The 18781-nt window shown below is 37.4% G+C and overlaps 1 protein-coding gene across 1 annotated transcript in view; it reads right to left on the reverse strand.

Annotated features, from left to right (window-relative positions):
* The window catches only part of LOC128741476 (cartilage oligomeric matrix protein), a 204958-nt gene that overhangs the window by 41520 nt on the left and 144657 nt on the right, over positions 1–18781 (reverse strand). The window contains exons 13-14 of the mRNA XM_053837321.1: positions 9258–9477; positions 8910–9197 (exon numbers count right to left, since the gene is read on the reverse strand). Of these exons, the coding sequence (XP_053693296.1) occupies positions 8910–9197; positions 9258–9477 (508 nt within the window). The remainder of the gene's footprint in view (positions 1–8909; positions 9198–9257; positions 9478–18781) is intronic.

Raw genomic sequence — 18781 nt, forward strand, 5'->3', positions numbered from 1 at the left:
CAATTTCAAGTCGGATTTCTTGGGCGATGTAAAAAATCAAATTCAATTTCAAATCCTATTTCAAGTTCAATTCGAAGTTCCATTTTAAGTCCGATTTAACTCCAATTTCTGGCAAAGTTGTAAGCATAATTTCTAGTCAAATTTTACATCCAATTCAAGGTTAGTTACAAGTAAAATTTTAAGTTCTCTATTGTGTCCTATTTCAAGTTCAATTTCATGTCTCATTATAAGTTCTATTTCATGTGTAATTTCAAGTCCAATTTATATATTGTAGTCTGAATTGGCCCAAACTTAAGTTTAACGTTCAATTTTAAGTGTAATTTGAAATCCAAATTCAAGTTCCACTTTTAGTTTAATTTTAAGTTCAATTTAAAGTCTTAATTCCAGTTCAAATTTAAGTTGAAATTGATGCAAACTGAAGTCCAATATCATTTGATCATCAATATCCCGCATTTTGCACCTTACTGAACACCGCAGTCTAAAAGTGCGACTGGCACAAAAACTGCGACAATGCGAATGTTGTGAGTGAGAAAGAGTAACAACTGCAATGTTGCTGTTTTGTTTTGTCATATACATTGGCATTAGAGAAAATAATCTGGATTAATCCAGGTACAGCTGCAAAGCACAATATCAATTTGAAGTTCTATTTTAAGCATAATGCCATGCTTAATTCTAAGTTAAATTTCAGTTCCCATTTCAAGTTCAATATCAAATTTAATTTCAAGTTCAATTTTAAGTAAAATTTCAAGTGCAATTCCTGCTCCGATTTTAAAATTAATTTCAAATGCGATCAATTAGACAACTCGCAAGTTGCTGAGAACTACTCGCACTTGCTGAGTGAAGCTTTGCTTTCCTCAATGGAGCTAGCTGTCTTGGCACTCGAAGATGGATGTCGTTGGATACGCTAGGCCGTCAACCGCGTTGTTAAGTGAAGAAACCCTGAGTGCATGGAGTGACTTTTGACGGAGATGAACTGGAAGGGGTTGATGAATTCATAAATTAGGGATCTCTGGCAACCGCCATTAATAATACGAGTAAGCAGATTCAACGACGCATTCTAGCTATATCTGGTCTACTTTTCCCTTCGTAAGTGATTTCGATCAAGGAGCATAAACCGTACGCAAAATATAAGTGCATTTGCCGTATTTGAACGCAAGGTGTTGGTAACTGGGAGCAGCGAGCGGTCCAGACGTATAAACCACGAGCTGCAGGCACTACTTTGAAAGATTCCCATCGTACACCTGCCGGCTGGCATGTTGTACGAATGCACCATCGACACCAGGTTGAAACTGACTTGCGAGTTCTTGATATAGCAAACAAATTTCAGCAATGTTTAACTTTCATCTGTCTCAGCAAGTGTTACGTTCTACATTTATTTTAATGTTTCGATGTTTACTGTTTCGATGTTTTCGGTGCAATTTCCATGATAGTTAAGATTAGCTAACTTCGCCATAGCGTTCATACTAGAAAGCATTTGGCTCCACAGCGCGTACGAGCACGAGGCACCTCGGTTAAATTAGATATACCCTCAGCCATTAAAAAAATAATTTACAATTCTCCTCCACCTCAATACAATCCGCAAGTCGCACGAATCATTTCTAAAAGGGGCAGTTTGGTCATCGCTGATCTGAAGTCTCCAAAACACTTGTAGAGAAAAGTGTTTAATTTGGTTATCTGTATGGTTGTAGAGGTACATTCTCACGGTCATCATATTTGTCCAGTTTTGTATGGCTTGTACCTTCTGTAGCGTAAACAGAAGTGGAAGGGGGTTAAATTAGTTGGTTTGTCGAATATAAATCTTAATTCGCATGTTTGGGCAGAAAATGTTCTGATTTTTTAGTTCGACCGATATGGTTACCTCGTTTAATATTCATAAGTTCCATTTCTAGCATTTTTGTCTGTAAGGTTGCTGAGTGGTCGATTTCTGGCCGGCCCGGCCGGTTTTTCACTTGCAAAGCCGGTGACCGGTCAATTTGGCAAAAAATCGGTTTACCGACTTAAGAAAACGGATTTGTATTTTTTGTTCGATTTTTAAAATTTATTTTTTATTTCCATCATTCCGCTAGATTTTCTAATAAATGTATTAGCAATCCTGAGCAATTCGTTGCAGTTTCCGGTCAAAAGAGTTTAAAACCGCAGGCCTGACCAGTGCGACATCAGTTATTATTTCGTTCCTAACGAGATTTCGTATGAGTAGGAAAGAGAATCAACAGCAGCAAAAGCACACGCATATAATTTTCTAAAAATTAAGCTTATTTAGCTTAATAAACTTAAACAAAACTATGGTTTTCTTTGGGGTTGCGTGTACCCTGCCAGTGTATCGATACCAATATCGATACCACTGGTATCGATGCTTGCCGCCCGATATTTCAGTCGGATCGATACTTTTTGAAAATTTGTATCGATATTCGAATATCGATACTTCTCGCAGTATCGCCCAATGCTAGCTGGCTCGAACGGTTATCGACTATCGTTGCTAAGCGCAAACCGAATAGCTATATGTCTATCAATCTGTGCGGTCACAACACATACAGTCAACAAAAATATATTCGCGCTGGATAAATGTGCGAATGAATGATAGAATCAGGCAAGCGTCATAACAAAACCTTGATATAAGACTACAGAGTATAGACGGCTTAGTGGTGTAATTGGTTAAACAACACGCTCAACTAGAGATTGGGAGCTGTGAGTTCGACTCTCACCTTCGCTAAGTCTATATTTTTGGCCTAATATCAAGAATTTTCAGTTTGCCTGAATCTTCATTTCTCGCATTAAGCATTTATTCTTCCCAACAGAAAAGTAAAAAAAGCCGACTGCTATACGTCGTTGAAAAGAGAAAAAAATATATATATATATATAGAATGCCAGTGTCGCTGTTATTCTACGGGACTCATTGTGGTAAACATGATGCTAACAATCTGTATCAAGTCTGTGAATCGGGAACTTCATTGTCAAAGTTGCTCATTGTTATTTATCTGTTCTTTATCTGTGCGCTGGATGGTACTATCATCAGTGCGCTCATCGCTGTCTTTTCATGCCAGTGAAATGTTTTTAAACGCTAATTTTCTTTTCGCCCGGATGAATTGAATCCCAAAACTGCGCCTTTTTGCACCGATTTTTTCAGAAATTTGAAGCAAGCGAAGTTTACAATCACATTACTTGGCAGCCATATTCGAAATTTCAAACTGGTTGTCAAAGTTTGACAATGAGATTCCCCTTTTGATGAATCTCAGGCACACACACATATGCATATGTACTGTAAATACATTATCTGAATATGTATGATGTTTACCACGCGCACTGCAGCGACACTGGCATTCTATATATATTGATTATACTTATATTATGCACTTAAACAAAGAGTCAGTTTTTAGACGAACGTAGACTTTAATGGATGTGCTTGTTTTGTGCTCCGAAATGTTTCGGTAGAAATTGAAAGTAACTGACACTGCCGAACACTACAAAGACCAACATATTTTCTTTATACATAATAAACTAAATTTACTGTTAAATGCTGGTTGAACTTGTTTATGATTCAATATTAAATCATTGAACTATATCCTGTGCTTGGAATAAACCTTAAGGGGACATAAACCTCTTAAACTTTTGAAAATTCCATTATTTTTTATTTCAGATTTTGATTGTGCAATATTTTCCGCTTATTTTGATTCTAACTTTGTAATGATCCGACCACGGGAAGTGGCCGTAAAACGATCATACACATAAGCATTCCAGTGCGGCGTGGAACAACCTCGTCGGAATAAAACATCGCTCCTGAAAAACCACGATTTTAAAACTTAATGTACCTTTTTCTCAGAAACTACACAACGTATTGGAATAAACTTTTTTATGTTTTGTTGGTAGGAGCTTGGCAAACACTTATATAACTATTGAGTTTTGTAAAGGAAATACAGCTTGAGAAAAAAGAAACAGAAGACAACATTTTATTTTTTTAGCCATCTTTTCTTCTTTGTAATTGTTGTATCACTAGTAAATAGTAAAAATACACAACTTTGCTGAATATAGTATACAGTCAACCAAAAAAGTATTCGGACAGCAGCGCATAAAATTTTCTTTTAGTAATTTTGCACAGTATTTTTGCAAAGCATGGTAACACATATTTTTTAAAACAATGCTTATCTAAAGCATATTTAGATGCACAGCAAAAATTTGGGGAAAAGCTTTCCGTTTTGAAGATAGGGTACATACAGTTTGAATTCCTCAAAAATGCAGCCAAAAAAGTATTCGGACAGTTAACTGTTAGTTGAAACAAATGTCCTTTCTCGCTCAACTACTACCTCGTAGGACCATTTACATTCTTGATGACCTGTTTTAATTTGTTTGGGATAAAATTAACAATTTTTCAAATATCCCTCTGTGAATTGCTGACCAGTTTTTTACAAGAGCTCGGTTTAAGCCATTGTGATAAGATATCGAATGATTTCTCATTTAGAAATGAAATTATCTAAAAAGATGTTCAAAAGGGTTCAAATCTAGACTGAATTCTGATGTTTCGATAGCTCTAGGACAATTGTATGGTGCCTACCGCTTACAATTATCGACAGTATGTTTAGTTTCAACATCCCGGTACAATATGTATGTACCGCACAATTACAATTTTGCTTTAATTTCACCTAAAATTGTTCAGATAATTGAGTTTACACTTAGTTCTATCCAAAAATATATATCTTTGCTACCTCCAAGCTTTCCATGCATCCCAACACCCAATTCCCAATTCACAGAGGGATATTTGAAAAATTGTTAATTTTATCCCAAACAGATTAAAACAGGTCATCAAGAATGTAAATGGTCCTACAAGGTAGCAGTTGAGCGAGAAAGGACATTTGTTTCAACTAATAGTTAACTGTCCGAATACTTTTTTGGCTGCATTTTTGAGGAATTCAAACTGTATGTAACCTATCTTCAAAACGGAAAGCTTTTCCCCGAATTTTCGTTGTGCATATAAATATGCTTTAGTTAAACATTGTTTTAAAAAATATGTGTTACCATTCTTTGCAAAAATACTGTGCAAAATTACTAAAAGAAAATTTTATGCGCTGTTGTCCGAATACTTTTTTGGTTGACTGTACCTCTCTGTTTGTTTGTTTAGGTACAGTAGGACTTTGATTATAAAAAAATACCTTAATTTTGACCCCGAATTACTCTACTACCAACAGATGCATTTTAAACAATTCACATTTGCTGATAGTTTTGCTGCAGAAAAACACCATTTTTCCATATGAAGAAACGAGAGAAAATTCCGGTTGGAGTCAATGGCGGTACACCTCACATTCTGCTTGCTTCATTTCTGTAATGTCGGTTTATGCTGATCTATTTTCTTAACAATTTAAAGTTTTAATGCATTGCATAATTATGACATTTTGCTCATAACAAGTTTATTGAAGAATATACGTTAGTTAAACAACGATTTATAACTTTTTAACAATATGGCATTCAAAAACCTACACGTGTTGTACAAAATACAACAGCATGACTAAATCAGCAATGCGGGAAAATCTACGCAAGCCTTCGATCATTCTACGGTTCTGCTTCCACTGCCCCAACCAGCACACTCCTGATACTGTTCAAAGCGTTGATTTTACCTCATTTCATATTTGGTGATCTACCCTACGTTAGACCAAGTGCGGGGTCCATGGATAGGCTAAAAGTCGCGCTGAATTCATGTATACGCTTTATTTACGGATTGAACCGTTATGCGCGCGTAATCCAATTGCAGAAAACTCTGATCGGATGCCCACTGGAGAATTTCTACGTGCACTGCACATGTATGTTCCTTCGCAAGCTGATAAGAACGAAATCTCCGCCAGTATTCTTCGAGAAATTGTTGCTATTCCAAGGACGTCACCTGCAGAACCCGATAATTCCTCTCAACAGTTCGACTAACTACTCAAACTCACTGTTTGTTAGAGGTGTGATAAACTATAAATCAATACCACCGGTTTTAAACGATCAACTTCTGAAAAAGTTTTTAAGAAGGGCTGCCTCGAATATTGGAACCGCAATTAATGTTAGTAGTTAAGTAATTTGTTTAAATTAAGTTTTGTGATGTACAATACTAAAGAATCCGCAAGTAGCAAATTAGAAAAAGGTCAATCTTTACGCTACTGGCTAGTAGATAATAATAATAAACCTTAGAGGAAAACATAAAACTCTCATGAGCGGGTATGTTCATTGTAAGTACAATGGACTTAAATTGAGTTTTGAAGTTTGAATAATATTCAATTTAGCAATTAATTTAAATTAAATGGTAACAAAAAGGTACTAGAAAGATTAAGTGGTTGAGCGATCGTTTGCAATAGCCGACGGTAGCAGGTCATTGTTGAAACGGGTAGTCATTATATCATCCAGCCTTTTAAGGTGAAATTAGTCGTCATCGATTCTACCAATTTCAAAAGCAGTTTTTTTGTTTGAGACAAAAATTTTGTTCATGAAAATATATTTGAAGTGTTCAGATTCCCAAGAAGAATGCAGTATTTACAATTTTACGAACAAAACTCCGCTTTTGGGCCCAAAAACTGCTTCCAAAATTGGGCTCTCTAACGAAAAGTTGATGACTGCTCATTTCCCGTTAAAGGACATTCTCCGTTGATGATGCTGAAGAAGCAATTTGATGGCTGAAAAACAATGTCACGGTGCTCCAAATAGCGTTATTATCAAAAAAAATTCTCCATAAAATCTGAGTATACCAGTCGATTTGTATTACTTTCCACCATCTTCAGTCAAAATTTTTAAAAAATCGTAGGCACAGTTTTGGAGATATGGCCATTTAAAGTTAAAAAGGCATAAATCTCGTAGAAAAAGACAAAATACATATACAATTGTGCTTACACGGTGCTCCCCAGACCGTTATTATAAAAAAAAGTCTCCATGAAATATGAGTACACCAGCCGATTTGCAGCACTTACCACTATATATGGATGAAATTTAAAAAAAAAGCGTAGGCACGGTTTTGGAGGTATGCCCTTTTAAAATGAAAAGAGCAAAAATCAGAAGAAAATTGACGCAATACCTATACAAATACGCTTGTTTAGTGCGCACAAGAGTACCAAATAATCGGTAGAAGTATTTTAATATTTTTGAGATATGCTGCATGCAACATAACGGAGATATGAATGACTTAATGAGTTTTGTATAATAATAATAATAAATTATTATGTAAAGTCGCTTGCCACTCACTAAAGAAGGCTACAAGCCGTTTTGGCTAGGACTTGTAGCCTTCTTTAGTGAGTGGCAAGCTTTAGACATAAAATATTGTAGTATTAAAAGGAGTTTTCCAATTTGTTCTCGTATATTAATGAATTTTGCTTTAATTAACTGCATATTTGTGAATATGTGTAGAGTAAAGAGGGGCAAAAGTGTGATTCAAAGCTTTATCAGTGCAGATTGCACGTAATTTGACAACATTAGTATGAATGGTCGAATACTGAGATAGCTTGAATTTATCGTAAACATTTGTTGTTTATGAAGCATAATTGCTGAATTAAGTGCAAATGTTACTTTGGAGCGGTTTTGATGTAATATTTCGTTATATGGCAAATACGGCTCCTGTTGATATGGAGGCTATTGCTTGTTGAAGCATTGCAGCAGCGTATCGCATCACTCAAACACCTATTTTAAAAATGCGGTGAGAGAAATTCTCAAAATATATTTCTATTTCCATAATTTGATCAAACCCCTTAAAAAGTCTTGTGGGGCAAAATGCGATTCACGGGCGGAGCAAAATTGCGATTCATGGACAAGTAAATAATGCGTTGTAATTATGAATTGGATTCAAACGAACTTTTGCCACGCTAGTGGGCATTTTTATTTTTCGTAAAACTTTCCTACGATTTTCTTCGTGAATATCCATTAGAGTAAGGTGGGGCATAAGTGCGACATTTGAAGTTGTCTTCAATTTTCATGAAATGAAGCACAACAGTAAACTAAATTTAATATTGATGTAACAACTCAACATCTTCACATTCAGCTATAAATCATCTGGAGTAATAGTATTAAAATTCATCATTTTTCTGATCAGGTGCCGAATCGCACTTTTGCCAAATTAGCACGGAAAAAGTGCGTTGACCGCGAGGCAAAAGTTCGAACTTTGAATTTATGAAATTAGTGCACTTGCTAATACACCAATTGAATTGCCCTTTTGTCCCATTTGGTGCTTGGCAGGATTTGATTACATTATGTAAAATAGAAATATATTTTGTAAATTTTTCTCACCGCATTTTCAAAAGAGATGCTTTAGTAATGTGAAATGCTACTTCAACTATGTTTATATTGCGTTTCCTGTATTGCGAAATAAAACATCCAAACCGCACTAATTGAACATTTCCATTTAACTCAGCAATTATGATTTGTAAATAGTAAATATATACGATGGACTTTAAGCTGTCAAAGTATGTCAAGTCCATATCAATGTTGTCAAATTATGCGGAATCGGCACTGATAAATCATTGAATCGGATTTTTGCCCCACCTTACTCTATCTCAAAAAAATAAATCTTACATTAACTTTTGTTGTAGTGCAGAATAAGGCCTACTATGTTCTTTTTATGATAATGACAGCAATATGATTATTGCAAATCATTGTGTGATAAAATAAACACAATTGTATATGTATTATACGTTGCCATAGGCACGCAGAGTTTGCAATGCATGCTGTGCTGTATGTGTGCCTGCCGACCATCAAACATCGCCCAATTCATCGCAAACATGTACTTAAGTACGAATCGATGCACAGGATCCGCGCACAAAACTTAAAAATGAGTTCGGGCACAGCCTGTTAGGTTTTGGCACAACCTCAGAATGATAGTTCAAGCAATATTTTAAACTTGCTAGGATACGCGCGCAGAGTTACACTGTCAACATTGGACAAAACAATAGATAAAAAGATTATACCTGATTCAAATTAGCCACATTTGGACAGTTGTCACATACATCTCCAATACCATCTCCATCGCTATCAAGTTGATTAGAGTTAGATTTTTTGGGGCAGTTGTCATTTTCGTTCAATATTCCGTCATTGTCTATGTCTGGATCACATGCATCACCAATGCCATCTTTATCTACATCGTGCTGATCAATGTTTGCAACTGTAGGACAATTATCACAAGCATCGCCCAATTTGTCCCCTCCTTCCTTGTCTGTATCTAACTGATCCGGATTATGCACAAGGGGGCAGTTATCCTGTAAAACATAATAAAATGAATTATTTTCAAAAAAAAACAGATAGACTATATTTATAACCGGACTATTGAGAATGCCGTCATTGTCCGCATCGAGGTCACAAGCATCGCCTATGCCATCTCCGTCAGCATCCTCTTGGCCTGAATTAGGAATATTAATACAGTTATCCTGCCGACATCTGTTTCCACTGCATCCCAAATCAAAATCTGCCCATCCATCCAAATCTCTGTCCGAACCACAATAGAAGCCGTCACCTGCCCAGCCTACTTTGCACTTACACCTGTAATAGGAAAAGAAAATATATGAGTTAACCACAAAAACATCAGAAAAATTTTCTATTAAAGTTATATTATAATAATCATATATTTAGTACTTCTATAGACGCCTGTAGCATAGTTTACACTCATAATTTTGACTTGTTGACAAACTACTACGGTACTGGACGATATTTTCGGCCTGTTTCTAAATTTAGTCTATTAATTAGACGGATCGAGCGGTGAATCTTGGCTTTTTCTTTCAAGCGGACCTCCAATGGGACGGTCTTATAAACCAGCAATGTGGCAAAATCTATGCTTGTCTTCGTTCGCTTCATGCTTGTGCATCTGCTGCTCTAGTAGACACTTAGCTCAAACTTTTCAAGGCCTTGATACTGTCTCACTTTCTTTTCGGAGATCTATTGCACGTCAACCCAAGTGCTAGCTCTATGAACCGGTTACGTGTTGCACTAAACTGTTGTGTTTGCTTTGAATATGGACTTGGACGCCTCGCTCATGTTAGTCATCTCCGTGAAAACCTGATCGGCTGCCCATTGCAGCATCTATACGTTTACCGTTCCTGTCTAAATTTGTCTGGGTTTTCCAAACTTTTTGATGTTTAGTCAGACAAACTAGACATTTTTCAAACACTGTTTTCCCTTAGCCAAATGGCAGCTAAATTTTTTCCCGTTTTTTTTATTCTTGTTTTCCAGATTTTCGTAAAAACCGGTTGGCATCGCTGTGCAATAGTTTAAACGCGCTTTTCTCGAAACCATGTTTTTTTCAGCGGCGGCACATGTAAAGGGTGTCCCACACCAAATTGCACCACGGAAGAAACGCTGTAGAAAATTACCCATTGGGTATTTTCTCTTGAAAATTTGGGTAGAAATAGTTTAGAGTGTATTGTTTATACTCTATTTTTATCGCGGTCAGTTTTTCGAAAATTGCAAAAAATGACGTCACCCGAAAAGCAACGTCGCGAATTTATTTTGCGCAAACGCCTGTAAAATCCTCAACTATCTCATCTAAATGATGAGACTTACGTCAAGGGGCAAAAATGGACAATCAAGTGGGAGCAGGAGTCACTGGCCCAGGAATAGACATGTCAATTTCTATGGGCAGATGGCCAACTGTATTCCAAGCTGAAATACAAGCAATTCTAGAATGGACGACTGTGTGCTTGCGCAGGAACTATAAACATTCAAATATATGCATCATGTCCGACAGCCAAGCAGCTCTAAACGCTCTAAAGTCGGCGACATGCACATCAAAACTTGTCTGGGAATGTATTCAATCACTCCAGTGTCTCGTCGTAACCAAGTCAACTTGTACTGGGTCCCAGGTCACTGTGGAATTGATGGAAATGAGAGAGCTGATGCACTAGCAAGACTCGGATCATCTCATCAATTTGTAGGACCTGAGCCCTTCTGTTGCTTATCTGCTTCTGCTTTAAAAATGGAGCTAAAAGCATGGGAATGTACGAAAGTGGAATCAAATTGGAATAACACTTTCAATGCTAGGCAGTCGAAACGTTTCATCTCTCCAAACGTTTCAATTACTCGCAAAATACTGGAGCTTTCGAAGAAAGATCTAAGCATTTATACTGGTCTTATAACAGGACATTGTCCGAGCCGCTATCATCTGAAGCTAATGGGAAAACTTCATGATGATATATGTCGCTTCTGCGGCATAGAAAAAGAAGACTCGGAACACCTGTTATGCCGATGTCCGGCAATTCTCAATAAAAGATTAAGGTTCTTCGAAAGAGGGCTGTTAGAACCCTCTGATATTTGGAGAACAACTCCCAGCGCAGTAGTGCACTTCATCCGAAGTGCATCACCGGGCTGGACAAATGCTATTAGTCAAACAATGACAATCACTTCTGATAGTGGTGCGTCATCTTGACAACATAGCTATAATAAAACGGGGAATATATCACAATAGATCAAACAAATGGTCGCAGTGATAAAAATACCCAACACGGAAACAAAAAATACGTCAAGGGGGACTTCCGGAGCTACTGTACTTCACCACCCAGCACAAGTTTGATGTTCCGGAGGAAATAAGAATGCAGAAACTTTCATAGTTTGCCAAGAAATACATGGTTTGGTCAAGAAATACATCATGTGACAAACGGAGTGCGCCGTTCGTGACTACCGGGACTGTAAACGGGCAAATCTGCCTCAAAGAGTGTCTACAGAAGCATCTGCTTCCTCTGTCGAAGCAACACGAGGGCCCTATGATCTTCTGTCCGGATCTAGCTTCGTGTCAATATTCAAAGGATGGATTGGAGTGGTACGAAGCTAACGAAGTCACTTTCGTACCAAAGGACACGAACACCTCCAACGAGCCGGAACTAAGGCCTTAGGCCTATTATGAAGCAGGCACTATGGAAGCATCCCAAGGAGGTCAAGTCTGAGGAAAACATGAAGAAAAAGTGAATTTCCGTACAGATGAAGCTGCAGCTAGGTTGTACAAAATTTTTTGAGTAGAGTTAAGCGTAAGGTGCGAGCATACGGTTATGGTACTGAAGTTGAATGAAACAAATATGCCAAAAGCTTACTAATAAGTTATATTTTGTTGTCTGAAAGTTTGAAAAGGATCGGTCAATTAGGTAATTTTCTACAGCGTTTCTTCCGTGGTGCAATTTAATGCGGGACACCGTTTATCTCAATCTCTTCTCCAGCTAGCTTCGAGGTACGATGCTGGTCTAACAAATAATCGGCTGCGTATTTTAAAAACCGGCTGCGAAGTCTGTCGATAAAGAAGCGTCAAATCTTAAAGATGTTTATAACCCAACGCTGAAATTTTTTTTAACATGGGAAAATGAACTATCCAGATTGTTACGCAACCGTTATTTGATATCTCAATTTGATATCTGAGTGCTCCTGCACCGGTCAAAGCGATTCGCCTAGTTGCAAAAGGGAAAGACGTTTCTGCATTATCATTCGCGTCATATAAAATTAGGCTCGATCCTGACATGAAAATCAAAGCACTGGATCCGTCATTATGGCCTTCAGGATTGCTATTTCGCGAGTTCGTTGATTAACCAAAAAAAAATGGATCGACGTCCCAACTTGCGTATGTTCGAATCTTGACTGGGAGAAGCTGTTAGAGTCAATAGGATCGTAACAAATGGCCCTGCAATTGTCCTGCACTCTAACAGCTGGCTGCGAAGTTTATCGTATAAAAAAAGAAGGTCAAGTTTCGATAACGGAATGTAGCACCTACCCGAGCAGGAGCGAAGAGCAAAATAATATCAAAATGTGTTATTAGAAATCGAATAACTCATATCAAAATTTGGTCTTGTTTTGGCTGACAGTTGGTAAAATAACAAAAAATAATATCAAAATTTTACTCCTTTAAGGCCTAAAGAATAACTACTTGTGTTATTTGAATAACAAAGCAAGTATTCAGAGTTTAGAATAACATATTTTAGTATTATTAAGGTATTGAATAACAAATGCAGTAGTATATGAGATTTTAAAAAATCATTTTATTGAATATTTTTAATCTAAAATCACTTTAATCAATAAAAAAAATTGTATGAAATATATCGAAAGTCACCGAAATATGATATGATAACAAAATCAGTTAATTAACTCATTTAACAACCACTGTTTTAAATATCTAGTGAATAACAAAATGTGTTATCAATGTATCCCATAACCGAGCAAAGTTTGATCACAAAGCGATATCTACAAGATAACTTGTTTTGTTAACGGATAGCTCAATATGTTATATTGATGTTATTTAATGCATATTTCTGTATAACATGATATGGTACACGGATATCAAGATAGGTTATCCGTAATAATCCCTCTAAACAAGTTAAAATACTATCAAATCATTTTGCGATTTCAATAAAACGAAGTAATATATTAACCCTCTGATGTCCACCGTCGCCTTTAGGCGTTGTTAATTAGTTTGGCAGATTGTTTTAGCTCAAAGTTATTATGCAAGATCAAATGAGAAATGTTTACAGGCGTGTGATTTGTATACAAAATATTTACTTTCATAAATTTGTTGTATAGCAGAATAAAACGGAAAATTTCATTGAGATTCTACTAACATGCTCGCCATTAAATAATTGTCGAAGTTATAATTTTTTTTTAAATTTTCTTTATAATTTATTACTAATTAATCTTGCTCGAATGAAAATGTGTTCGCTTTTTTATTAATATTTATTTTGAAACTTTCCTATTCTGGTTTTTGTGTATTACTCAAGCCTTTTTTTCACGAGAGATACATGGCGCGTAAAATCGTTTAAAAAAATCATGGTAATTCGAAAAACTCTGCAAAAAAACCTCGTTAATTAAAAAATCACCTAGAAAGCTTTTGACGTAGGACTACGTCTTACGGCAAGTTTTGAGATAGGGTATCATTCCAAAAAATCGAAAAACGCGAGCGTCACGAAAAATGAAAGGTTTTGAGCGCTAATAGCTCAGCGGTTTTCCGATCGATTTTCAATATTCTTACACCAATCGATCGGAAAATCTTCTAAGAATTGACCCAAAAGAAGAAAAGTATGGATTCTCGATGTTGAACTATTGAAAAAGTGAAAATAATGAACCTATGTTTCACCAGAATTCTCGCTTCGTGATTGGTTGGAAGGTTCTTTACGATGATCTAAACCTATACAAATTTGACATCTGTGCTTGGGAAGTAAGCCAAAGCAAGTGACCAAGTTTCCTCATTTCAACAAGATTTTTTAACACCGCGGTTCAACCTAGACCATTTTGATGTCCTTGCTTGGGAAGTACGCCAGAGAGAGTATCAAAACCCCCTCATGCCAACAGATTTCTCACGAACGCGATTAAACCTAGTCCAACTTGATGGCTGTGTTAGTAAAGTGTGCCAGTAAAAATAACACAAGTTCGTCGTCCCAACAGATCGCAAATTCTTTACTGCGAGACGATTAAACCTCGGCGAACTTGATATCTGTGTTGGAAAAATGTGCCACAGCTGTAGTGTTCGGTTATAACACGACTCTGTATGAATACGCATGCTTGCCGTTTCATTAGAAGTGTAGTGAAAAGATGTGCTGTTGATAAAATAGGATTGAATTGGTAAAATCCCTTCAACGTGGGAAACCATGGATAATAAAAACAATCTTTAATTTCAGTAAGGTAGCAGGAAAGCAATAGTTTGTGTTCTTGATTTTGTTAAATTGTTTTCAAATGCACAATATTTTGAGAATTGAACGTATGCAATGTTACTACTTTAATAAATGTTACATACAACGCATGTAGCATGTATATATGTTGCATATAGCATGTATCGTGTACCCCCGTTGGTATGACCTTCTTTAATCTGAACATTTTTAATCTGTACCTCGGAGGTATGAATGCGTTCACATTAAAAACCGATCAAGCGTCATACACAATTGACGTTAAAGTTGACCGGGTAAATTAGAAAAAGGCAAAAAACCTAATGTGTTTCCTCTTGCTCTAGAGCTTTGGCAATATAGCTCATATGGAACTTACCTCTCTCCAACACTCAAAATAGACCATTTTAGTCGAAACTGCCGAGCCAATTACCTATTATACAAACCGGACGTTTAGAATTCGCGCATGTTTGAGATGTTTTTAAAACATTTGTTTTCGTCAAATCAAAACAACAAGTTCATAGGGTGCGCGTCTTGCGCGTATGTGAAAATGAATAGAGTTACCAAATGTTCAGATTGAAAATGAACTCGCCCAATCTGAACGAGGTGTTTTTCATATTAGCGGGGGTTCAGTGTATACATGAAGAATCGAATGATTACAGGCATGAATACATGCCACCATCATTACAAAGAGACTTACGTAGTCCTGCGTCACCTATATATGCGGTCGTGTCTTGTACACAACCCCTCTAATTTTTAAAATCTAAAAGTCGTTGAGAAAACCGCTCGAATTTAAAAATTGGTAAAAAAAACCGCAGTAATCCAATTTTTTTTTATTAATTTTAGACACTACATCAGCGATGCATTCGTGCCTGTACCCAAAGAGAGTAAGCGTTTATTTGTAGGTTTACGGTTTTATCTTCGCCGAAAATTTTAATCTGGAATATCTCTGCAGCCAGCCTGCTCTTTTGATTATCAGTCCGTTCCAAAATTCGCGTTTTGTCGAAAATAAACAGATGTCCTTCTTGTAGCGTGTTGTGATAGTCCCGGTTCCGCCTCTCCCTTTTTTGCATCATTTTTGTGTTCCGCTACCCGCGTCTCCAGTTTCCTGCCTTTCTGTCCTATGTATACCTTCCCATCGTCTGTCCCGCTTGGGATTAGGTACACAACGCTTTTCTGCTTCCCTGGTGGGATTTGATTGCTCTATCGATTAGCGCTATTGCTGTATTGCATTTTTGTGCATATGGGCTATGAGAATTGAAATCAAGGTACCTACCGTCCTCTTGTTTTGGTAGCCATGATTTTGAAGTAGGACTACTTCTTTGATTTCTATATTGGGGTGCACTTTAGAAAAATGAAAAGGGAACATGTAACGAAAAGTGGTTATGGTTTGCACGCTTATAACTCAGTCATCCGTCAACAGATTCTAGAGATATTGGTATCAATCGATTGGAAATTTTTCAAAAAATCCATAACAATACAATAGATTCCATGTTTTCCAAACAAACGTTTAATAATTGAGAAAATTTTAGACGGATATTCATTATTTCATTATTTTCATGTTTTTGCCTTCCCGCGCCAATGCTTCCCTAGCACAGATGACAGAAATATATACGAAATGAGCTATGGGTTAAGCTGACCTTGGATTGTATTTCTTTACGCTTACGCTCTATAGAATCCGCTCGAAAATTGTTGAGCTTCAGCGGTTGCTGCTTGCTCGGAATAAGGCATCGAAGACATTCAAATTCACCAAGTAAGACGCCAACAAACCGAAGAAGCCACCGACTCGTCCGCCAGCGAACGGTATGGTTTTTGTTGCTATCAATACCAGTAAAATCAATGGATCCTCGCTGCAAGCCGTTAGAAGTAAATCGCCGCTAGCCACAATTGTGACGTTCGAAAGTTGGACACATTCATGAAAAAGGTTTTGAAATTAGCTGTCGAAAAGCTGGTCCAAACAAAAAGAACAGGCGATTCCGATTCGTACAAGGTTGATAGAACGGACGAAAACAATTTATCTTTGCTAACTGCTGCAAAGGCGGCTCCGATTAAAGCTGTACTAGTAAATATGCGATGGTATCCCCGAACAAAAATCTACTAAGCCAATGAAAACCGTAGCAAGGGCACCGCAAGCCCCAGTCAAAGGAAGTCGTTCCAGCGGAGAAGGTGCCCGAAAAAAACTGCTGCCTAGATGTAAATTTCGTTGATTTGCATTACTAATATCTGGTAGAAAACAATCAGTTCTTTTAAGAACTACTGAATAAAAGTATACGAAGCAGTAAAATTGATTTTTCTCACATTTTAAAGTGATGTTGGCAGTTTAGTATGAGCGTTCGAAGTACGAGCCCGTCAGAAATTACATGTTTAAACTGTATTAAGACAAACCTTCCGAAGAATATTTCTGTCTTTTTCCTATCGCGCTTTGCGGCCTTTCCACTGATTTTCGGTGGCATGAAGACGATGTCGATGCTTCATATTAGGTTGCTCTGCAGAAACTGGTAGCTGTTCATTAAGGAAGCACCGGACACCGGTTTTGTTCAAACAATGTACGGTTTCGTTGTACGTTGTACCGCCTTTCTTTCGTGTCTATGATTCTCTGCCCTACGTTGAACCGCCTTTGTTACAACTTGCTGCCGTTTGCTCTGGTATATAATCAGAAGTAAGCCGGCGAACGGCATCATTTTCGCATTGACATCGGTACGGTACAGAGCAGACAGCAGAGAGTTGCGATTATATCTCCCTCACTGGACTCGGCAAACTGGCAAAACGCAGCGCAGCGGCAGCAGCAGCAGCGGATCAATGTTCGGTGTAAAGTGCGCCGGAGCATCGATCTGTTATCTGCTATATTAGAATATTTGGTTGCGGGAGCGGAAGAGCTTGAATCAATGGAAAATGCTCTGCCCGGTAACCATTGTCACCATTGCCCTGGGAGATGCTGTTTCAAACATTCAAGCCATTCTGCTGGCCGGATTTTCAACCACATCATTTACCACAACCCGTCCTTTCTAGAACGAACGAATTTGTTTATGAAGAGATGAAAATTTTCTGTATACTAAATATCTTTAATTAAATTTCCAAATGTCGCTGATTCTTGAAATCATGAAGAATTTCTTCTGATTTGATCTATAAAACGTTAAATATGTGGTGACTCACCATGCGGTCTTCTTTAATTTTATTTCTGCTAAAAAATTTTGCCTTCTCACGCCAATGCTTCCCTAACACGGATGACAGAAATATATAGGAGAAGAGCTATGGATTAAATTCCCTTTAAATCAAAGGGATCAAAGTTTGATTGTATTTAATTTACGCTCTATATAATCCGCTCAAAAATCGTTGAGCTTCAGCTGTTGCTACTTCCCCGGAATAAGGCAACGAAGACATCCAAATTCACTAAGCGATACGCCAACAAACCGAAGCCGCCAGCTACAATAGTGACGTTTCAAGGTTGGACACATTCGTGAAAAAGGCTTTGAAATCAGTTTTCAACAAGAGAAAGCTGGTCCAAACAAAGAACTGGCGCTTCTGGTTCCTTCGCCTGCCAAACTTGCTAGAGAGAAGCAAGATTACTAAGTCAAAGAAGACCATAACAAAGGCACCGAAAACTCCAAAGCCAGAGAAGTTGTTCTAACGGAGAATGCGGTCCGAAAAAAGCTGCTGCCAAGCAGTAAATTTCTTCGATTTATATTATTAACAGCTGGTAGAAAACAATCAGTTCTTTTAAGAACTACTGAATAAGTATATGAAGCAGTTGAATTGATTTTGTGAACGGCATCATTTTCGCGTTGTTTGGGTTACAAATAATAATGAGAGTTACGCTTTTATCTCCCTGTCCGGATCCGGACGCGGCAAAGGTGGAAAACTCGGCAGCAGCCGATTATTGTTTGGTGTGGAATGGAAATTACGCCGACCGTGTTGGATTCAAAACATCGATCTATTATTGTCAATTGCAAGGAAAATTGTCCAATCAATAAGTGCGCAATCGCTCATAAAAGTGCTATGTTAGCTTAAATCGTTTCGGTCTCTTCGGCGCACTTATTGCTTGGAAAATAACGAAAAAGTGCGCCGAAGATCGAAACGATTTAATGCAAAATAGCACTTTATGAGCGATATCGCACTTTGGATGGTACAATTTTACTTGCAATTGACAATAAGCTGCTATAATAGAATATTAAATAAGCTAGAAAATCCAAATTTTGGTCGCGGAAACAGAAGGGTTTAAATTG

Source organism: Sabethes cyaneus, chromosome 3 (genome assembly GCF_943734655.1).
Source record: "Sabethes cyaneus chromosome 3, idSabCyanKW18_F2, whole genome shotgun sequence".
Lineage (NCBI taxonomy): Eukaryota > Metazoa > Arthropoda > Insecta > Diptera > Culicidae > Sabethes > Sabethes cyaneus.